Source organism: Mus caroli, chromosome 9 (assembly GCF_900094665.2).
Source record: "Mus caroli chromosome 9, CAROLI_EIJ_v1.1, whole genome shotgun sequence".
Lineage (NCBI taxonomy): Eukaryota > Metazoa > Chordata > Mammalia > Rodentia > Muridae > Mus > Mus caroli.
The window spans coordinates 20,537,915-20,562,982 of NC_034578.1; the positions used below are offsets into that span (position 1 = coordinate 20,537,915).

Consider the following 25,068-nt stretch of genomic DNA (forward strand, 5'->3'; position numbering starts at 1 on the left):
AATAGCTCCCTATATCCTATCAGACCACTATGGATTAATGCTGGATGTAAACAACAACAGAAATTAAAAGCTTACAAAATTCGTGAAAACTGAACAACTCTCTACTGAATGACTGCTGGGAAAAGGCAGAAATAGAAAAAGAAACTGAACTTAATTGAATTCAATAAAAATGAAGGCACACTATGCCCAAACTCATGAGATATACTGAAAGCGGTGATAAGTGGAAAGTTCATTGTATTATTTGCCCTGCTAAAGAAATTGGAGAGATCTAATCCCAGCCAGTTAACAGCACATCTGAAAGCACTAGAACAAAAAGAAGCAAGCTTACCCAAGTGGAGGACATGGCAGGAATAATCAAACAGAGGCTGAAAACAATAAAAGAGAAACACATAGAATCAATGAAACAAAGAGTTGATGCTTCAAGAAAATCAACAAGATAGGCAAACCCTTATCCAAAGTTACTGAAAGACAGGAGAGAATTAATAAAATCAGAAAGGTAAAGGGGCCATAACAACACAAACAAAGGAACTCCAAATAATCATTAGTTCATATGTTAAAAACCCATATTCTACAAACTTGGAAAATAGTAAAAGGAATAGAAATTTTTCTCAATAGATTCCACTTACTAAAATTAAATAAATATCAGACGAACATTTAAATGGATTTATACCTGAAAGGAAATAGTAGTAGTAACTAAAACTCTCCCAACCCAAAACATCCCAGGACCAGCTACTTTTAGCACAGAATTCTCTTGAGAATTTCGAAGAAAGGCTAACACCAATACTACTCAATTTATTCCACACCACAGAAACAGAAGGAGCATTGCCTAATTCATTTTTTGAGGCCATAGCCACCCTGATAACAAAACCACACAGACATCCAACAAAGAAAGGACATTAACAGACCAGTTTCTCTCCAAAACATTGATTCAAAATACCCAATAAAATATTCATAAATTGAATCTAAGAACACATTTTTTAAAAAAGTAGGCTTCATCCCAGACATGTAGGGATGGTTCAACATAGGGAAATATGTCAGTGAAGTCTACCATATAAATAAACTGAAAAAAAATGACCAACTCATAAGATGCTGGAAAAGCCTTTGACAAAGTCCAGTACCCCTTCATGATAAGTCTCAGACAGAGCAGGGATAAAAGGAACTTACCTAATATAATTAAGGCTGATGAACACCAACAGTGAACCAAGCAAGTTAAGGATTTGTATGACAATAACTTGAAATCTTTGAAGAAGACATCAGAAGATGGAAAGACCTCCCATGCATATGGATCAGTAGGTGTAATATAGCAAAAATGTCCATCTTACCAAACACAAACTACAAACTCAACACAATCCCTATCAAAATTTCAACACAATTCTTTACAAAACTCAAAAAAAAAACAATGTTCAATTTCATATAGAAAAACATAAACCCAGGATAACTAAAACAATCTTGTACATAAGAAGAACTCCCAGAGGTGTTACCATCCTTATCTCAAGCTGTGCTACAGTAACAAAAACAGCTATAATAACAAAAACAGCAAGGCACTGGCATAAAAGCAAATAGGTTGATCAATTAGTCAAATTCAAGACACAAATTAAAACTACATACCTGTTGTGATGGTTTGTATATTCTTGGACCAGGGAGTGGCACCATTTGGAGGTGTGGCCTTGTTAGAATAAGTGTCACCTGGTTGGAGTAGGTGTGCCACTGTGGATGTGGGCTTAAGGTCCTCACCCTAGTTGCCTGGAAGTCAGTCTTCCACTAGCAGCCTTTGGATGAAGATGTAGAGCTCTCAACTCTCAGATCGGCCTGCACCATGCCTACCTGGATGCTGCCATGCTCCCACCTTCTCCTCTATAAGTTGCAGTGTCTTTGGTTTTATGTGGATTTCCTTGATCCACTTAGACTTGAGCTTTGTACAAGGAGGTAAGAATGGATCAATGCACATTCTTCTACATAATAACCACCAGAGCTCAGAGCTAAACAAAGAATTCTCACCTGAAGAATACCGAATGGCTGAGAAGCACCTGAAAAAAATGTTCAGCATCCTTAATCATCAGGGAAATGCAAATCAACACAACCCTGAGATTCCATCTCACACCAGTCAGAATGGCTAAGATCAAAAATTCAGGTGACAGCAGATGCTGGTGAGGATGTGGAGAAAAAGGGACACTCCTCCATTGTTGGTGGGATTGCAAGCTTTTACAACCACTCTGGAAATCAGTCTGGTGCTTCCTCAGAAAATTGGACATAGTACTACTGGAGAATCCAGCAATACCTCTCCTGGGAATATATCCAGAAGATGTTCCAACTGGTAAAAAGAACACATGCTCCACTATGTTCATAGCAACCTTATTTATAATAGCCAGAAGCTGGAAACAACTCAGATGTCCCTCAACAGAGGAATGGATACAGAAAATGTGGTACACTTACACAATGGAGTACTACTCAGCTATTAAAAAGAATGAATTTATGAAATTCCTAGGCAAATGGATGGATCTGGAGGTCATCATCCTGAGTGAGGTAACCCAATCACAAANGAACTCACANNATATGTACTCACTGATAAGTGGATATTAGCCCAGAAACTTAGACTACCCAAGATATAAGATACAATTTGCAAAACACATGAAACTCAAGAAGAATGAAGACCAAAGTGTGGACACTTTTCCCCTTCTTAGAATTGGGAACAAAACACCCATGGAAGGAGTTACAGAGACAAAGTTTGGAGCTGAGACGAAAGGATGGACCATCTAGAGACTGCCATATCTGGGGATCCATCCCATAATCAGCTTCCAAACTCTGACACCATTGTATATACTAGCAAGATTTTGCTGATAGGACCCTGATATAGCTGTCTCTTGTGAGACTATGCCGGGGCCTAACAAACACAGAAGTGGATGCTCACAGTCAGCTATTGGATGGATCACAGGGCCCCCAATGGAGGAGCTAGAGAAAGTACCCAAGGAGCTAAAGGGATCTGCAACCCTATAGGTGCAACAACAATATGAACTAACCAGTACCCCCCAGAGCTCGTGTCTCTAGCTGCATATGTATCAGAAGATGGCCTAGTCGGCCATCAGTGGAAAGAGAGGCCCATTGGTCGTGCAAACTTTATATGCCTCAGTACAGGGGAACGCCAGGGCCAAGAAGTGGGAGTGGGTGGAGAGGGGAGTGGGTGGGGAGGGTATGGGGGACTTTTGGGATAGCACTGGAAATGTAAATGAAGAAAATACCTAATTAAAAGATGGTTTATGCTATAAAAAAAGAAGAAGAAGAAGAAGAAGAAGAAGAAGAAGAAGAAGAAGAAGAAGAAGAAGAAGAAGAAGAAGAAGAAGAAGAAGAAGAAGAAAGTTCATTTTTATCAAAACACACAACTGGGAATTTGGGGCTTCTAAGTTTCCCTGTACTCTGTAGAGTCTTTCTGTGTGTCTTGCTTTGTGCGTTTCTTCACCCCCAATAAAAAGTAAACAGCTTTTCATATAACCTTTTTTTATCCTTTGAAATGAAAATATAATTTCATCATTTCCCCCTCTCCCTTTCCTCCCTCTACCTCCTCTCCTACTGTGCATACCCCCTCCTCTGTCTTAAACTCATGGTTCTGGCCTTCTTTTTTTTTTTTTTTAACTGTGGATGAGTATATCTATCTGTATCTATTCCTAAATACATTAGCACAACCCAGAAGAGGACCTACTACTGACACATTCCCAAACCAGTATAATTGCTAGCTGCATTCTAAATACTTATATCCACAGGTAAATTTTCTTCATCAAGAAAAATTCATTTTGAGTCAGAAACTTCATTTTTCAGCAGATGGAAACCATTACAGAAAGGCATATCAGGTCAAAATGCAAAGAACCAAGTCTGAGGGGTGCACAACCCTGATTGATACATCTACAATTCCTCCACCCAAGGCTTGGGAAGCATTGTAGATGAAGGGTGGAAAAGTATAAGAGACAATGAAGAAGGAAGCCTGCTGTCATAGTGTGTCTTCTATGCATGACAAAGAAACAGCAACTATGATCTCTCAACAATATGGCAGCTTAAACAAAAACAAGAACAATGACCCCAGTTGATATGCCAATTGATGGGGATATCGTTGTCCTTAACTTTAAAAATTAGATTTGCTTGGAGAAAAGCAAAAGTTAGAACTATTATATGGCTACTTACACCACCCCTTGACATCACATAAAAGACTCTATATCCTAACACAGAATATACTTGTACTGAGCATCTAATTTTTATGTTTTATTTTTCACATTGTTTTGCACAAGAGGAAAGTGTTTTGTTAGAAGCTGTGTCATGGCATCTTCCCCAGTACATGGGCTACCTGGTGGGTACACAGTTCTGCAGGTGCAGGCAACCTGCTTTCTGGCTCCTATGCCTAGGCTAGGGCACCTGGAACTTTTCTTTGTTCCAAGACATTACCAACAGCAGGAGAGACTCCAGGCAGTGAAGTAGACACTGTTGTTACCAGCAGAATAAAGTCGCATAGTCATACCGACTTAAATATTACAAAAGATATGAACTAATTACATACCTTAGGTTGAAAATCAGTAATATAAAGAAAGACAATTGAATTGTTGTTAATCAATGTTGCATAAATATGCCAGCACTATCTTGTCTAAACACAATGTATATCTATTTAACTAGTTCTTCAAGTTCCATGCCAGTAATCTCCTCACTTTCCACTGCAACAACAATTTCTCCAACATGCCTAGGGACTCCAGAGTGAACCTGAGAGAAACTGAAATCTAACTGCCAAAATTCCTAGTATCTTGGAATGATCAAGTCTAAAGACTTATCAGATCAAATATTCTAGACTTCTGATGACTCTCTTCTCAGTCTGTCCTTTGAAATGTGACCCATCTTCCTGGATATCCATTTTCAGACAAAATGACTAGGGGATATTATAAAAAATGAAATGTAAAAATTTCCAGAGGGTGTTGGGACTTTGATTCTCCCTATTAATGTAGAACACAAACACAAATGTAGGTGCCTGCTTTAGTTAAGAAAATTAAGTGGTCATATGCACCTGGAGGCCTAGGTCCAGCCTCCCCACTCACATGCAGCAGATGTGCAGCATGGCCTGCATGTGGGTCCTAGACAACAGGAGTGCAAGCCATCCCAAAAGCTGTTGACTGTACATGGAATATGTTCTACTAGCTGGGCCGCCTTGTCTGGCCTCAATGGGAGAGAAAGCACCTAGCCTTGCAGAGACTTGAAGTGCTGGGGTGGAGGAGTACCCAGGGAGGCCACCACCCGCTCATAGAAAAAGGGGAGTGGGGAGAGGGGAAGGACTGTAGAAGGGGGTGACAAGGAAGGGGCAGTGAGTGGGATGTAAAGTGAATATGTAAAAAAAATTAATTTAATTTAAAAAACGAAAAAAAAATTAAGTCTTGAAATGTTTTGAATGGTCAGGAAATTACTAAGATTGTCTTTAACTCCTTAAAGTGCTTCTCACATAGTTTCACAAGTACTACTTAATTAATAAATTTGCTAATAATGAAGTGACTTGTTAAAAATCTAACCTAGGGTCTGGAGACGTGGCTCAGTGGTTATAAGCACTGGCTAGTCTTCCAGGGGACCTAGATTTAATTCCCAGTACCCACAGAGCACATAACAATCAGTTGTTAACTCCAGCTCCAAGAGATCCAACATGATGATCTTCGGGCCTCTGCAGGAACTGAATCCATGTCATGCTTATTATATATATTATAACAGATATACTATATATGTTCTACTATTTCAGCCTACACAAATAATGACTGTAGAATGACCTATGTTACAGCCAACACTAATAAAGAACTGCAAATTTTTTAACCATTCTTTGAACATACTGTGCTGACTGGGTTGAAGTCTTAATTCAGTCTTTATGGACAGTTAGTGCCAGAAGTCTCACTTCCAGTACAGAGCACCGCTGTTGGTGGAAAGGCCCTACCTGGGGATATTTATTGCCATTAAACGTTATCACTTTGCCCCTTTACTCTGCTTCACAAGTATAATTTCTTGCTATTAGTTACATAAATATTTTAGGAAGAAGAATATGGCTTCACTTCATATAAGCAAGGTCTTGATTAAAGATCTTGGTTCCTGGTAGAATTTTTCTCCTCATACAAAACAGAGTAAAGACCTTATGATTAGCCCATAATTTCATAGCCCTGAAAGCATAAGTGAAATCAGCTAGGTGTGGTGGTTGCCTCTGTTATCCCTGTACTTGAGAAGTGAAGGCAGGAATATCACAAGTTCAAGGCTAGCTTGGGCTACATAGTGAATATGAGGCTAGCCTCAAAAGCCAAACAAGCATTCTCCAACCCTCTCCCAGCACAACCGTGCACACATGCATTCAGCTTAAATTGCATTGAGCCATCTTACCTGTGTAAAAAGTATAAACTGAGCAAACTGCCACGGAAGCATAAAAGCGACGTTGGAGAAGCAGAGAGCCATGTAGTGTTTTTTTTGAACGGTGGAGGTCCTTAATAGAAAAAAGTAACACTGTAAGTTCTGCTGTAAAGATAGCCAGTAACTCAAGACAAAGGAGTCCTTGTTAAATATCTTTTAAAAATCTAGCTGAACTCCTTAACTTTTACATAACGCAAAAAAACATAATTTTAAAAATCAATTTACTAAAATTATTTAAAATGTTTGAACAATTGAAATGCTTAAGTAAAACCAAATTAGACTATTTCAAACGAGTATTCAGGAAATTGAATTATTTAAAATATAACATTAGGTCCTTATAAAAAATAAAGAAAAAAGTTTGCCATTCACTTTTAATTCTCCGCCAAAGTTCAGGAAACAGGACATGACATCAATCCTGTGTTCCTCACAGTGTCCATCACTGCAGAGAGAAGTCAGTCCCACACCTGATCACTCACATGACTCAGAAAACAAGGAGAAGAAGCACACATGCTAGCATGGACTGTGCCAAAACTTGTGGGGGACACAAAGTTATTTTTTTCACACAAAACTGCTTTCAGTCAAACAGAGTGCATGCCTTCAAGGTCATGGTCCTAAAAGTCCTGACTAGCACATTCCATTGAACAAATCCCCTCCCCCAATTAGTCAGACTAATGTTACTTCAGATGAACACACACCATCTCCTGGGAAGAGAGGGTAGCTAGCATGGTCCTCTATGATTTTTTTCTATGTATGTAATGTAATGAATAAACATTGAAACCTAAACTGGAAGCAGATTCCCAAATTCAGATTCAACCCCTACTTGGTGGCACACCAGGAGGCAGCTTCTGTTCTCCAGATCTGTATTGAGCTCAGGATACCCACTCTGTCTTTAGTCAGTCATCTAACAAACACATGCCTTAATCAGTTGCTTGAATGTGTGCTAAATTGTCTGTGGCTAAATATTTAAGCTCAGCATAATTCCTGCTTCTATGAGTACTTTTAAAAACATAAAAATGTAAATGCAGACATTTATGTACATGGACATGATATGCAATTTTAGAAGGAAAGGGGAGGGAGAGAGAGAGGAAGGAATGAAGAGAGGAGGGGAGAAAGGGAGAAGTGAGGACAGGGAGCAAGGAAGCAAAGGGAGTGAGCATTTTCATATTAGATGGAAGCTGCCGGCAGTAAACTGAATATCTGGTTCCCTGGGAGTTTAGAAGAGATAACGTTTATGATCTCTCAGTGACAGCTTTGTGAATGCCTGTGAAATTTATTTATATAACAAAGCTAATTATAATACTGTTATTTTTTCTCAAACATCTGAAGTTTCTGAAATGCTTAAAAAATTCATCTAAGAGTGTGTCCAAGACATTAGATTTGAATCTGACTGAATTGTTGAAACATCATTCAGACATGTATTAAATGTGTGTATATTATTCATATACACCTCCCTCCCTCCCCTCCCCTGCCCTCCGTCCCCTCCCTGCACCCCCACCCCTCTGTCTATACACTCCCTGGGATTATAAAATTTACATGTTCCCTAATCCATTTGCATATGGAGTCCCTTTTTATGACACATATGCTAAACTTATTTCAAGGAGAACAGTTTGGGGGAAAGGAGCTGGGATGTGCTGGGATGTGTTAGTTTTGAGAAACTAAGGACTTGTTTCTCAGAAGCCTGTGAATGGGGCTGGAACAATAGCTTTTGCAAAGGACCAAGGTTTACTTCCCAGCACTCACATGGTGACTTGCACTGATCTGTATGCTCTGTAGCTGCATTTTCAGGGAATCTGACACACTCTTCTGGCCTCTGTGGGCACCAGGATTGCATACAGTGATCGTGCACATGGGTAGGCAAAATATTTATTCACACAAAATAAAACTAAATATTTTCAAACCATAATATTACTATCTAGAACCAGTAGGGTAACATTTTCAATAGAAAAATAGTTTATAAATTTATATTGACATTATTTGATTACTCAATTCATTTTTAAAATAGTTTTATAACAGAGCTTCAATTTTATAATTATGACTTAGTAGGTTAAAGCATATTTTCATAAAGGCAACATAATAATCTATTTAGCTTTGTCTTATGACTGAAGTTACCTGAGGATTATAGTTAAGACGTACATCTGAAGTACAAGGAACGGATAGGAGAAACTTTCCCGGAGAGGCGGTGTCCACATCACACGGGTGGCCTGAATCCATAAAACACTCAGTTTGCATTATTTTCCATTTTATAGTAAATATTACCTATATCTTTGGAGTTGGCTTACTTTCAGAGTTTTAATACTAGGCTCATTAGATTCTATTTCTCACTGCCTGGCATAGCTTCTGGCCCTTTGACATTCTTTCCTATGTCCATTAAGGATACACTATTAAATGTCAAATTTAGAAACAAGAAAAACTGTATCAAATCACTCACAATTAAGCCAAAGTACCAACAAATACACAGGGATAAGAGCTATGAGGACCACTGGCCCAGAATACACCACAGCCCTATGGGCACGAGCCTGGCATTTGGAGCTTTGAGGTACATGATAGAGGCAAGAAAACCATTTTAACCAAAAACACAGAGCATTTGCAAATAGCAATTCTATACACAATTATGACCAACTGATATAGATATACATTACCAGATGTCAAAACTGGCTCTGAGTTAATCAAATAAATGCTATATGAGATAAATTTTTAGAAACAATTGAAAGAACAGAGTTGCTAGTAAGGGACACTATACATATCTTTAACCTTTCCTATACATACTTAGACTGTCCTAAGACATGTGGAACAACATTGCATAAAATTTTCTATCCTAAAATTATATAAATTTAAATGTAACATAAGTTTAAATATAATTTTTAAAATTATAGAAATTTAGGATTATGGTATTTATAATCCTAAAATTGTAGAAAGAATTTAAGTCTTTAACAACTGATAAGAGGCTTATTTCTTTGTTAAAAAGCCTCAAAAACATAAAATTTTGTAAGAAACCAAACTTGTAAGCCTTTAAAAGAGAAATGGTTTGTATTCCAAATTCAAACTCAGTCTACCGAAGCCTGGCACACCCAAATGAAATGCAGACTGTTGAATGGCAAGGTATTTTTTCCACAAGGCATTGGTTTTAAATATTATATACTTAAAGTATTTTATGTGAGACACTGTCTATTCCTTATTTAGCTGATTTTTAAATTGGCATACTATAACAGGAGATGCAGACAGTTGCTGTGTGTAATGTGTGCCATTACATAGCACATTTGATTTCCAAAAGTTAATACTCGGAGGCAGAGGCAGGCGGATTTCTGAGTTCGAGGCCAGCCTGGTCTACAAAGTGAGGTCCAGGACAGCCAGGGCTATACAGAGAAACCCTGTCTCGAAGAAAAAAAAAAAAACACAACAACAACAACAAAAAAAGTTAATACTCAGATTCTCTCTCCTTAACATGCATTCAATATCACACACAGAATCTAGAACATGGAGCACGGAATAAATCCATCATATCATGAACGTTTCTAAGAGCTCCTTTTGGCCTGGGTATGTCTGATTAGGATGACCTACTATGTCAGTTCTGTTTCAAATCCATTATTTTGTTACAGAAACAGGAAGAATAATTCAGGAATAGAAGCAGTGGGAAAGCTACTGGCATTTGGAGCTTTATGTTATGATGATGATAACACTCGCCCACCACGGGTTTAATAGGCGCTGGATGACATGTATGTAGAGTGCCTCTACTGCCATTTGTCTACAGAACATATGTGTGTGACCAACCACCAAATGCTTGGTATAGTTCACATAATTTAGATTTTACTCATTTACAATTTTAGATGAATATAGTTCACATACCAGTTTGCAGCATAAAATACTTTAAGGTATTACAGTCCAACACTATGTAATCATATTAGTTTAGTGATTGTATTTCCTTGCTCATAGGGGCCACTCTCTCTGTCTATAAAGAACTAAATGGAAAACAAACCTCTCCATGATTGAAAAAGTAGCAGGCTACTGTAATCAGACCTCCTAACTGACTCCCACTGTAAAAAGAAGAAAGTACACAGTCATAACATGCAACATACAGGTTCTTCTCACAAAAGTATCTCACAATTAAAAACCATAACTTTCTGTGCTTAAAACACAAATAATTAAGCCATATAAGCCCAAATATTTCCCAAATGCCTGTGTAGTTGGTGTTTTAATCCTGACTATACAAGGACACGGAGTGTACATATAATGCTATCTCAGTTTTATAGTTACATTAAAACACTTTATAAATAAACCATGAGCACAAACTAATTTTAAACATGCAGCCCAGTACTTTTGTCTGTATACCATTATGTCCATAATGTAAAAGGAGTCCTGTTTTGTCTTTTGTAATTAGGCTTACGTGGAGGATTAAAGCTAAAGGACTAACAGTTTCTCTTAGCACTAACTCAACTGTTTGACTGACTGAAAACACTCTGACTTTCCACACCAGACCTAGGGTGGCTAATACTCATCACAGATGCTCAGACAAGTGTTCTATAGTGAGTGTTTCCTGTCTTGTTACATACTCAGCTGTGGCCCACATCCCAGGCCACTAGGCTATCACACCAAGCCAGTAGATCCTGTACGCGCTCAAATACCACTGTTTGTTCATCTTAGGACACAGAGACATTGGTGGAATGAAAGGAGGAAGAAATGAGATTAAAAAAATAAATGAAAAACAGCAAGAGGTAACAACCCTGACCACTAAATAGACAGAATATAGTAATAGCTGTGGAAGAGGTGTGAGGGGTGAAAGGGTGACATAGGCACATTGATCAGAAGGGGACTCATGTCAAATGCCTTTGTTTTTATATTGTAGACATGTAGTTAGCATACAGCATAACAGCTTCATTATGATATTTATAGGGCATATATATATATATACATATATATATATATATATATATATATATATATATATGTGATTGTACTTTGCACACATTCAGCCCATTACATTCCTTTGTTCCTTTCCCATTTTGCGTTCTTGTTGATCTGCCTTCTGCTTTTGTGTCTCATATATCATATATGTAGTATGTATAGTTAATATAAAACCTGTATTATATAAACTATTATATACCTATATAAATCTACACCCAGAGACTCCCACTGTGATGATTTTCTTTTCCCTCATTACTTACCCTTTTTTTAACTTAAAAAAACATTTATTCATTTTTACTTTATGAACATGAGTGTTTTCTGGCATGTATGTACATCACATGTGTGCATAGCTGGTGCCCAAAGAGGCCAGACTAGGGTGCCATGTCACCTGGAACTGGTCTTACACACGATTATGACCTGCCATGTGGGTGCTGAACACCAGTCTGTCTAGAGTACAGCAAGTACTCTTAACCACTGAGCCACCCTCCCCATTACTTACTTTTGTTCCCTACTTCCATCCCCATTAGGCCTCTGCCTTCTAACAACAGTATTCCTTCTTAATTTCACAACTCATTCTATAGTTTTAAAGTCTAGGTTAAATCTGCATATAAAAGAAAACATGGTATTTGTCTTTATTTATTGGTTTATTTCACATAATATGGTACTCTCCAGCTCCATAGATTTTCTTGGGAATGAAATAATCTCATTTTTATTTATAACTGAATAATGTCTACCATGTATATGTACAGGACTTTCTTTGCTACTTTTAAGTTTTATTTAGGTTAGCATATAAACTAATGCATTTTGTCATGGCATATTTCCATCAGTGTGTCATTAAGCTACTTTCTCCCCTACTGTCTGAACATAAACTCTCCCCCCTCCATTGGTTCTCTTTCCTCTCCCAGTCAGTTCCCACATCTGCTTGTCTGTATGTGCATTATATGTGTGCAGGTTTCTGCAGAAGTCAGAGAAGGCATTGGAGCCCCTGGAACGGGAGATACAGGTGGTTGCCCAGTCAGGTGCTAGGAAATGAATATAGACTCTGCATGAGCAACCAGTCTTTGAAACTGCTGTTCCATCTCTCCAGCCCCTTCTACTTTTTAATCTTGTGTATTCTGTTGCTCTTTCTGGTTTTTACCACTCTTTAGAGCCTTATTCACCTTTCAAAATTCCCTTTCTGGTTTCATGACTTTTGAGAAAGTACATACACAGAGACATGAACACACATAGACATGTGTACACCCTTATACTTTTATTGAAATCTGGGTTCCTCATGAAGTTTGTTTGATTTTTGTTTTGGAGATGTTTTATTGTTTTGTTTGGTTTTTGTTTTGTTTTTCAGAGTCTGGCTGTTTACACTTAACCTAATGATTTTCAGTTGCTTTCATTTTGCTGCAAATGCCATGATTTCATTCCTCTTCAGGACTGAAGCTATTCTGTTGTATATATGTGCATTCTCCTTATCAGCTTATCTATTGACTTATAACTAGGCTGCTTTCTGTTTCTGGATATGTGACTAGTATAGCAATAAAGATGGATTTGCAAGAAACTCTTTGGTGTGTTTACTTTGAGTCTTTCCATATGTTTCTCCCATTATGTGGTTTATATCTTAGCTCTGTAAAATATTGCTTTTTCCGTGCAAAACCTTTTCTATTTCAAACAATCCAATTTGTTGATTACTATAATTATTTTCTTACACCATGTATTATCCAGGATCAGCCCTGCTTAGCTTCCAAGATCACACCAGACCAGTTGCATTCAATTAGTATGACTGCACATGATAGCAATTATTTCCTGAGCTATTAGAATGCTGTTAGGAAAGTCCTTGCTTGTGGCCCTATTATTTAATGTTTTTCTGGTATTATATTACAGTTTATCCTTGAGTGTTTAAAGTTCGTTGTTGTTCATGGAGCTATTGAGAGGTTTCCCATCCAGTCATCCCCAAAACACCACTTAAGGACATGAATTTGGATCCCCAGTACCTACATAAAAGTTTGAGAGGTAGAGACAGGAAGATTAAGGGTGTTCATTGGCTAGAATGGCTACCCAATCAGTGGTCTCCAGGTTCAGTGAGAGATCCTGCCTAAAACAGAAGGTGTGGAGGAATAGAGGGGGACACTTGCTGAGATATTGTCCCCCGACCCAAAGTCCAGATGTTTTTTATTTGTAATTTTATGTGATTCAAGAGTCACAGGAATGTAAAGAAAGCTAATGTTTCAGTAGAATGTATTCCACTGAAAGAAACAAAATGTCTGACAAAGTAGTCAGACAATATAGATATATACTATATCTCTCAACACAAATGAAAATATAAGTTATCTGTTGGCATTATTTCAACAGTGCCAGGTTGCTAGTCTGCAAAGAGCCAGATATAATAGCTATTTTGTGGTCTTCCCTCTGTCCTGTGTCACAGGATGACTCCAGATAGCACATTCAAGCAAAAATCAGAAGACATAGAGAAGCAGCAGCGGTGCCTGCAGGTCCCGGGTATAACAAAGCATTCCTAGATATAACCAAGGCTAACTTTGCCTTAATTTTCATTGACAAAAGCTAATTCACTTGGCTCTCCTAAGGAGCAATGGAGAGTGGATGTGTGATTATCATGATTAACTTCATGATCTCAGACTAGACACATTCACACTCCAAACAGTTTTCAAAAGTCCCCAGAAGGGTAAAAGGGAGGCCTGTGGTGTTCTTTAGTGGCAGCTCATTTCTGTTTGCATAGCATTGGTTATAGAAAACCAGTTCTATAAAATTCCCTGAACTAGTCAATTTGTTTCATTAAGTTCCCTCTTCACTTAGTTAATGGGTACCAACCAGTTCTTACAGGGTCTCTTTACTAGTCTTACCTCAGGTATGTACTGTATATGAAGAACAAGCCCATCATTAGTCCATTTAAAATAAAAATTACTCCAATGTAAAAGCAAGCTGGGTCTCCCAATCCTTTTTTAAAGAAGACAAAGGTTATTCAGTATTTAATGAGCAATATGATTTCAGTGCTTTATAAACAAAAACTTATACATGTACTCAAAACGTTTGCTCTCATGCTCACTCGTAAATGCTACAATCATCTTTACCTCCACAGTGCGCTGATTTGTTGGCTATCCCAGGGGCCAAGGCCAGGTCCTCACCCAGCCACAACCCCTACCATGTATACTTAGTTATATTTACAGTTTTCCCTAATGGCATGTTTTTGTAATATATGCTGAGGGTCACATTAATTCAAATGCTGCTGTTACTCTTCAGTGTCTGGGACTTTTGTAGAAACACTTGGAGAATTCTCTGGAGCCACTTCTGTCTTTTCTGGGCCCTCAGATCAGTGTAACACAGGCCCTAACCTCAAGGAAGATTCTTGCTGTCTGTAATATGATCTACTCACTTCATCTGTTATGCTGTAGACATGCATGATATATATGATATATGATATATATGATGTAAATTTTATATATGAATGTGTTTGCATGTATGTTACTTCCTGTGTGCTTTATATTCATCATTTCATACAAGTCTCAGGCAAAGTTTTGAGATTAACTGGTATGAAGGAGTTTTATGTTTGAGAAAACTATTTAAAACCTAGGTGATTTGCAAGGTTATGCTGCTCTGCCTACAGAGAGATAAGCCCTGTGACCCTGCTTGCTCTGTTTCATTCACCCTTTCATCCCAAGACCACATGACCTCTGTCACATGTTCTTTCTATGTCCAGTGGCCATCCACACACAGGTGGTAGCAAATCTATATTCAGACAAGAGATCTTTCTTATTTCTAAGTTTCTACAGCCACATACCCACTTAGTATTTCCAGCTCAGGGTATTTAGGTTCTAATACGTGCACTCATTATTTTTCATTCTCCTGTCAGTCTATAGACTCAAACTAGAAGCCAATTGCATGACTCTTCACCATCCTTCTTGCTAAACATCCTATATCCAACTGCTTCTTAAACCCAGACATTTGCAGTGACTTTTCTTCCAAACTAAATAGAGCACATCAGTGATCTACCTGACCCCATGGAACCCACCTCTACCCCTCACAGATGAGCTTTTCATGCAGCCAGCAGTGACGCAGCTAGCAGTGATGCAGCCAGCAGTGATGCAGCTAGCAGTGATGCAGCCAGCAGTGATGCAGCTAGCAGTGATGCTTCAGCATGTGGATCTGTTATGGTTTTCCATTAAAACAGTGCAAATCCACAGCCAGCACGTGCTCCAGTGTGGTCTGCCTTTAACTACATTGTCAGCATCTGCACATTTGTAATATGCACTACCATTATAACTGCTAACAGCCTGTTGATAGCATAAGCTCTCTGAGTTGTAAAGCAATGTCTCCCAAATCTTCTATGCACTCCAAATATCAAACACTGGCCTCTTGCTGATTGGGAACTTAATATATACCACATATGTTCAAGGTAATGATTTTCAACCATCAGAAAAGCTTATACATTTTTGAAGATGGACACTCTATAAAGTGTAATGTTTGATAAGCTATAGTCTCTATTGCTGTATGTTGCAAAAACCACAAAGTATAACCACTCCTTAAACAACCTTTGCCAGTATCATTTTAGGTATTTAAGGAAATCAGTTTTTAAAAAGTATGGAAAATTCAAATTTTGTTCATACCCTTAAGAGTTAAATAAATTTAGAAAGTAGCAATATTGTGGGAAAATAGTCATGTATGAATATATGAAAAAACACCTGTATATATGATACATAATTCTGTGTAGCTATGGACAGAGTCACAAGGGCAGCTGGAAAACTGTTACATAATTCTCAAGGGTATTTTGTTTGTTCGTTTTTGTTTTTAAATTGTTTGGCAAAGATACAAATGTAGAAGATATATAGAGAGAGTTTCATTAAGATTCCTCTTGTACTATGAACAAGGATAAAGCAATATTTATAATAGCTGATTATGGGCTGGAGAGATGGCTCAGTCGTTAAAGGCTAGGCTCACAACCAAAAATATAATAGCTGATTATTAGCATCAACTAATATATAACTACTGCAAGTATATATTTGTCTCTTTATCTTCCAAAAGGGGGTTCTGATATTATCCCAAATTATTTGTACTATCTTATTCTGAAATGGACTTTTACTCAAGTACCTTGCATTGGATATATTGATACTCAAATTAAATTTCTAATTTATACTCAAATTATTAAGTATATAGCTTCTTCAGAAAAAAAGTTTAAAGTACAAGATATGTATTGAGATGCAACATTTCTATAATGTCTTAAATAAAATTGGTCAGAGTTTATTATAAATTTTAAATGAGTCACAACATCAGCTGTCTATGAAAACATGAGTGCGCGCACAGCGACATTAAGGAGGACACGTGCCTTCACAGCTCTGAACTTCATTAAGAGGCTCCATTCTGGTGACGTTCCAACATGTCTTAGTTTCTATCCCAAATAAATTCATTATTCCTATGATTGTGCGATACCAGTAGGCTATGACTACCTATAAAAGAGAAGGTGAAATAAAACATATTCTAATCACAATGATAGACTTCTCTAGAAAACATTGTCTAGTCTATGATGACATTGTTTTAACATTAAAAACCTAAGTAAACTTATCTGAAAAATAGCTATTTTGTAATTTAATTTTGGTAATAGTTATATGTAGTAGTCAACTTAATTATAGTGCCAGAACCATACAACCAAATATAAGAGGACATGGTTAAAGCAAAACAAAAAGTGTACAGACACATTTCAAAACATTTCACTTTACTCTAGAGTTCTTCTTTATTGTGAGAACACATCATTTTAAAAATTGCAATGCAATGGAGTCACAGCTCCAGGGCAGATTAAAATTTGGAACAATAAGATGGACGTAATTGGTTCTTCTCAACCTAAAACCTACTTTTGAAAGTTCAGAGGCAAGAGAGGTAAATTAAATGAGATAGATGAATAAATTAAATAAATAAATATAATGCTCATATTTGGGATTTTTTTCAAACATGGTGGATTTTGGGTAAAAATAGTGTGAGATTCCTTTGGGGGAAATAACAAAAGAATAGCAAAGAGAAAAAAACACATAGAATTGACACTTAATATTTGATGTCACCTTTCTCATCTGTGTGCCACTGACTGCATGTAGCTACATGCAGTAATACACAGCTGAGCAATCCCATAATGATATTTCTTGGTCCAAACTTTAGATTTTATAATTTTGCCTTTTAAAAATTGAGATACTGTTTAAAAAATTATTATTTGTATTCTTTTACTTTGTGGTGCCTATACAAAATATAGACCATATTATATGTTTACTAAATCTAGAATCATATTCCTTTGGGTATGAACTTTGAAAGAGTAAGAAAAATATAATTTTGGAATCAAATTTGAACTCCAATTCTGCCCCTGGGGCTGGAGAGATAGTTCAGTGGTTAAGAGAACACATTGCTTTTACAGATGGCTAGAGTTCCATTCCCAGCACCCACACTGGGTAGCTAACAGTCACCTATAATTCCAGCAACAGACTCTCTGATGACAGTTCCTCAATGCTATGGTCACTTGCACTCAGATTCTCATAAACTCACACACAAAAAAGACCATTGTACATAATCAAAATTAAATCATATTAAAAATTTATACTCAACATATAATAATTTCTATGTTTTCAAGTGACCTCTCAACCTCAGAATGTCAACTCATCTTTCAGGTGAACTTAATAATAACCATTTGTTACAAAAGGAATGAGAGGTCTTCTGCACAAATGGCTGGCTTAGAGATTGTAAGAAATATATTTAACCTTCTCAAAAATATTGTTCTAAATGTACATCTTTAACCCATAGATTAGATATTGACAGTATAAGTACAAAATAAATGAATATATAAAACTGATACTGAGTAATCATTGGTTAATTGAAGATTTCTCCATTTTGTATCATCTAGAAATACACCTCTGGTTGCATATTACCACATTTTCACAATGATATTTAATTATTCAAGAGGAAGCTCTGAGGATCTATGGACCCAAACCCAACACAACCCTATGCTGTTATCTAAGGACTTATCAACTAAAACATGCATATACTTCCCCTCCTGTGATCCTAAATCTCCACTATCTGATCATATGTAACCTGAGCCATGCATATGTTCCACAATTAGCACTGCCAGACCATCTGTGGTGACCTCAAGTGTTTATGGTCTGAAGCTCTGAGTCCCTGGTGCACGAAATCAAAATATGAACATCAGTAGTCTTCCTATATCCCAATGACAAGCATGCTAAGAAAGAAATCATGAAAAACAACCTCATTCACATTATCCTCAAAAAAATAAAATAAAACATTTTAGAATAAGTCTAATCAAGGAAATGAAAGTCATGTACAATAAAAAAGATTTCATCTTACACCAATCAGAATTGCTAAGATCAAAAACTCAAGTGACAGCACATACTGGAAAGCATGTGGAGAAAGAGGAAAACTCTTCCATTGCTGATGGGATTGCAAACTGGTACAACCACTCTGGAAATCAATCTGGAGGTTCCTCAGAAAATTGGGAATAATTCTACATGAATATCTAGCTATACCATTCCTGGGCATATACCCAAAAGATGTTCCACCATACCACAAGGACATGTGCTCGACTATGTTCATAGCAGCCTTATTTGTAATAGCCAGAAGCTGGAAACAATGCAGATGCCCCTCAAATAAAGAATGAATACAGAAATTGTGATTCATTTACACAATGGCATACTATTCAGCTACTAAAAATGAGGACATCATGAATTTTGCAGGCAAATAGATGGAACTAGAAAATATCATCCTGAGTGAGGTAACCCAGACTCAAAAGGACATGCATGTTATGTATTCACTGGTAAGTGGTATTAGCCAAAAAGTACAGAATACCCAGGATACAATCCTCAGATCATAAAATGTTTAACAAGAAGGAAGGCCCAAGTGAGGATGATGCTTCAATCCCACTTAGAAGGAACAAAATAATCACAGGAGACAGATGGTAGGAGAAGGGAGAGAGAAAAGGGGGAACAGGATTACATATTTGGGGGTGGAGAACAGGAAAGATGCTTAGAGGACCAGGAGAATGAATGGAAATATACAATTTCTGACGGTAGGAGGTAAGGGGGAGGGGACTCTAGAAAGCTCCAGAAACCTGGAATGTGAGCAACTCTCAGGACTCAGTGGGGGTGACCTTAGCCAAAATGCCCAACAATGGGGAGAGGGAAATCATACAGTCTACTTCCAGTAGATAGACAGGGCCTTAAGTGGAAGGATGGGGATGCCAACCAACAATAAAAATTTCTGACCTAGAATTGTTCCTGTCTAAAAGAACTGCAGGGACAAAAATGAAAAAAAGACTGAAGTAAAGGCTGTCTAGTGACCAGCCCAACTTGGGATCCATCTCATGGTGGAGCACCAAGGCCTGACAATATTGCTGATGCTATGATATGGTTACAAACAGGAGCCTAGCATGGCTGTCCTCTGAGAAGTCCTACCAGCAGCAGATTGAGACATATGTAGATACTTACACCCAACCATTGGACTAAAGTCAGAGACCCCTATGGAGAAATTAGGGGAAGGATTGAAGGAGACCAAGGGGAGGGCAACCCCATAGGAAACTAGCAGTCTCAACTAACCCAAACTTCTGGAGCTCCCAGAGACTGAGCCACCAACCAGGCAGCATACACAAGCTTATCTGAGGACCCCAGCACATATATTCCAGAGGTCTGGCCTCAGTGGGAGAAGATGTGCCTAATCCTCAACAAACCTGAGGCCCCAGGGAAGGGAGATGCTGCAGTAGGGGTATGGAGCACTCTCTCAGAGGCAAGAGGGAGGGAGAATGGAATGAGGAACTGTGGGAAGGGGGACAGAGGGAGAGCAATGGGTGGAATGTAAATAGATAAAATAATTAAATAAAAAATTTAAAGATTAAAATAGCTCCTGTGTCCTGACAATAATGCAATAAAATTTAAAATGTCATTAAACGAATCTCTGGTAAATATACAAACTCATGAAGATTTAACAGCTCATTACTGAATAATGAATGACTCAAAGAAGAAAAAAATTAAATTTCCTGGAATTAAATGAATATGAAAAGACAATGAAAAAATCTCCTGGACACACTGAATGAAGGTCTACAAAGGTAACTGAAAGTTCTAAGTGCCTATATGAAAAAAATCACAGAAACAACAAATGACTTAATGATGCAATTTAAAATTTTGGAAAAACAAGAACAAACCAAATCCAAACCCAATCAGAGGCAAGAACAGAAACTGCTGAAGAAGAAACCAATAAAAATAGAACAAAGAAATCAATACTGAGAATCAGTGAATCTAAGAGCTGGTTGAAAAGATAAAAAGAACGGCAGACAACAGTGGTCCATGCCATTAATTCTATCACTCAGGAAGCCCAGGCAGACAAATCTCTATTAATTCAAGGCCAGCCTGTGGACAGAGAGAATTATCAGCTAGTCGGGGTTACACAGAGAAACTCTGACTCAAAAACCAAAAAGCAGCAGAAGCAGCAGGAAGAGGAGGAGGAGGAGGAAAGGGGAGAAGAGGAGGAGGAGGAACAGGAAAAGAAGAGGAGAGAGAGGAGGAGAGGGAAAAGGAGGAGGAGAAGGGGGGGAAGCCAGAGGGGAGAGAAAAAGGGGAAGGAGGGGGAGGACAGGGTGGAGCCAAGCTGACTCCATGACAAGCTGCAAAATGCATTTCAGGTAATTAGGCTTAGGTTTCTGCTACCCAGAAATGAACAAACCAGTTCCAGGAAAATGTAAACCCCATGGGCAGCCAAGCAAGAGCTGCCCACCATCTGTCTAGAGGCAAAAATAGTCAGCAACAGTTCTGAAAAGTTTCTAGAACCCTAGCCAATCCAAGAGACACCCACTAGAGGCAGAGAGACAACCAATCAAGATAAAGGTCATCTACCCCTCCCTGGAATTCCCTGAATAGGCTTTAAATTGGGCCTGAAATCTCACCCACATTTATCACATTTTGATAAATGGTAGATCACTGGGTACTGATTTCTGCAGAATAAACTCTCTTTGCTTTTGCATACTATTTAAGTCTGGGATACTATTCTTCAGTGATTCCTGAACGCTTACAGAAGAAGGAAGAGGAAGAGGAGTTAGGAGGGAGAAGAAGAGGAGAAGGAAGAGAAAGAGGAGGAAGAGGAGGAAGACCCCTTCTGCCCAGTCCTTTCTGCTGGGACAAACTGATAGCTAGTCTTTTTCCCTAAAGAAAACACATTCTGAGGCATCTCAGGACATCTGCTGCACTCGGGGTAACTGACATCACAGTCTGAGCCATCCCAGGAGATCCGCTTGTACACAGGGCAACTAAGCAACCGATGCCACAGTCTGAAGACTTCTCAGGGGCTCTGTGTCATGCACAGCAACTGACCCAAAAGACGGGAAGCCTCCCTGGTGTTCTGCTGCACACAGGGAAGCAGAAACCAAAGTGCATAGATCCTCCTGGAGAACAGCTTCACACAGGACAACAGTTTGACTGTTCCTATGAAGACCCAACAGTATGAAGGCCTCCTAGGAGATCTATTGCAGCCAGGGTAACAGATCAGCAGCTTCTCTGCCCCTCAGAAGAACCCCTAGTTGGAATATCCTACAGGAGGTCTGCTATAACCGGGGCCATAGGTCTACCAGGAGATCTGAAGCAACCCAGGAGCAAAAGAGGCAGACTTCAGACAGAGTCACCCAGACTAGCATACACTAGGAATAACCAGATAGCAAGAGACAAGCACAGGAACATAAGCAACAAAAGAATATATATGTGGGCATCATCAGAATCCAGTTCTCCCACCCTGAATATACCAACACATAGGGAAATCAGGAAGCTGACCTAAAATCCGATCTCATTAAGATAATAGAGTCTTTACAGGGAATATAAATAAATCACTGAAAGAAATACAGGAAAACACAATCAAACAGGTGAAAGAATTGCATAAAGTGGTCCAAGACCTGAAAATAGAAGTAGAAACAATAAAGAAAACACAAATGGAGGCCAACTTGGAAATGGAAAACCTAGGAAAGAGGTCAAGAATTACAGATGTTAAGTACTACCAACAGAATACAAGAGATAGAAGAATGAATCTCGGGTGTAGAATATACCATAGAAGAAATTGACACAACTGTCAAAGAAAATTCAAAACATAAAAAACTAACCCAAAACATTCAGGAAATTCAAGACACAATGAAAAGACCATATCTAAGAATAATCTAAATAGAGGAGAAGGAAGATTCCCAGCTCAAAGGACCTGTAAACATCTTCAACAAAATCATAGAAACAAAAAACCTCACCAACCTAAAGAAAGAGATGGACATGAATGTGTAAAGAGCCAAATATATAGAACAACAAATAAACAGGACCAGAAAAGAAAATCCTCTTGTCACATAATAATCAAAACATTAAATGCACAGAACAAAATATATATATATATATATATATATATATATATATATATATATATATATTAAAAGCAGCAGGGGTAAAAGGCCAAGTAACATATAAGGGTAGACCTATCAGAACTACACCAGACTTCTCAACAGAGACTATGAAAGCCAGAAGAGCCTGGTCAGAGGTCATGCAGACTCCAAGAGAACACAAATGCCAGCCCAAGCTACTATACCTAGCAAAATTATCAATCAACATAGATGGAGAAACCAAAATATTTCTGGACAAAACCAAATTCAAACAGTATCTATCATTCTAGCCCAACAGAGGATACTAGAGGAAACTCCAACACAAGGGAGGTACCTACACCAAAGAAGACAGGATGTTAATCATCTCACAACAAAACCAAAAGGAGAGAGCCACAAGCAAATCAAGCCACCTACAAAAACAAACATAATGGAACCAACAGCCATCTGCCTTCAATATCTTTCAATATTAATTGACTCAACTCATCTATTAAAAGACATTAGCTAATAGACAGGATATGTAAACAAGTCCCAGCATTTTGCTGCATAGAAGAAACACACCTCACTAACAAAGACAGTTACTATCTCAGACTAAAATGTTGGAAAAAAGACTTCCAAGCAATTGGTCCCAAGAAACAAGCTGGAGCTGCCAATCCTAATATCCAGTAAAATAGACTTTCAATCAAAACTTACCAAACATGATGAAGAAGGACACTTCATATTCACCAAAGGGAAAATCCTCCAAGATGAACTCTCAATTCTGAATATCTATGCTCTAAATGTAAGGGCATCCGCATTCATTAAGGAAACTATAGTAAAGCTCAAAGCAAACATTGCACCTCACACAATAATAGTGGGAGACTTCAACACCCCACCCTCATCAATGGACAGATCCTGGAAACAGAAACTAAACAGGGACACAGTGAAACTAACAGAAGTTATGAAACACATGGATTTAGCAGATATCTACAGAACATTTTATGCTAAAACAAAAGAATATACATTCTTCTCAGCACCTCATGGTACCTTCTCCAAAACTGACCATATAATTGGTCACAAAACAGTCCTCAACAGATACAAAAATATTGAAATTATCTGATGCACACTATCAAATCACCATGGAATAAGACTGATCTTCAATAACAACATAAATAATAGAAAGCCCACATACTCGTGGGAGCTGAACAATGCTCTGCTCAATGATAACTTGGTCAAGGATGAAATAAAGAAAGAAATTAAAGACTTTTTAGAGTTTAATGACAATGAAGCCACAACACAGCCAAACTGATGGGACAAAATGAAAGCACTCCTAAGAGGAAAACACATAGCTCTGAGTACCACCAAAAAGAAACTAGAGAGAGCATACACTAGCAGATTGACAGCACACCTAAAAGATCTAGAAAAAAAGGAAGCAAATTCACCCAAGAGGAGTAGACAGCAGGAAATAATCAAACTCAGGGATGAAATCAACCAAGGGGAAACAAATAACAAAAAAAAAAAAAAAAAAAAAAAACTACAAAGAGTCAACCAAACCAGGAGCTATTTCTTTAAGAAAATCAAAGAGATAGATAAACTCTTAGCCAGACTAACTAGAAGGCACAAGGACAGTATCCTAATTAACAAAATCAGAAATGAAAAGGGAGACATAACAACAGAACCTGAGGAAATCTAAAACATTATCAGATCCTACTACAAAAGGCTATACTCAACAAAACTGGAAAACCTGGATGAAACGGACAATTTCCAAGACAGATACCAGGTACAAAGTTAAATCAGGATCAGATTAATGATCTAAACAGTCCCATATCCCTAAATAAATAGAAGCAGTCATTAATAGTCTCCCAACCAAAAAAAGCCCAGGACCAGATGAGTTTTATGCAGAGTTCTATCAGACCTTCAAAGAAAAACTAATTCCAATTCTCCTCAATCTATTTCACAAAATAGAAACAGAAGGTACTCTACTCAATTCATTCTATGAAGCCACAATTCCTCTGATACCTAAACCACACAAAGACCCAAAAAAGAAAGAGAACTTCAGACCAATTTCCCTTATGAATAGCGATGCAAAAATACTCAATAAAATTCTGCCTAAGCGAATTTAAGAACACATCAAAACTATCATCCATCACGATCTACTAGGCTTCATCCCAGGGATGCAAGGATGGTTCAATATACGGAAATCCATCAACATAATCCAGTATATAAACAAGCTCAAAGAAAAATACCACATGATCATCTCGTTAGATGATGAGAAATCATTTGACAAAATCCAACACCCATTCATGATAAAAGTTTTGGAAGCAGTCATTAATAGTCTCCCAACTAAAAAAAGCCCAGGACCAGATGGGTTTAGTGCAGAGTTCTATCAGACCTTCAAAGAAGATCTAATC

The 25,068-nt window shown here is 37.9% G+C and overlaps 1 protein-coding gene across 1 annotated transcript in view; it reads right to left on the bottom strand.

The window, feature by feature from the left end:
* Dpy19l2 (dpy-19 like 2) overlaps window positions 1–25,068 on the bottom strand; it is a 129,103-nt gene that overhangs the window by 85,111 nt on the left and 18,924 nt on the right. Inside the window, exons 5-9 of the mRNA XM_021171758.1 lie at window positions 16,628–16,748; window positions 14,151–14,244; window positions 10,376–10,433; window positions 8,512–8,603; window positions 6,376–6,475 (exon numbers count right to left, since the gene is read on the bottom strand). Of these exons, the coding sequence (XP_021027417.1) occupies window positions 6,376–6,475; window positions 8,512–8,603; window positions 10,376–10,433; window positions 14,151–14,244; window positions 16,628–16,748 (465 nt within the window). The remainder of the gene's footprint in view (window positions 1–6,375; window positions 6,476–8,511; window positions 8,604–10,375; window positions 10,434–14,150; window positions 14,245–16,627; window positions 16,749–25,068) is intronic.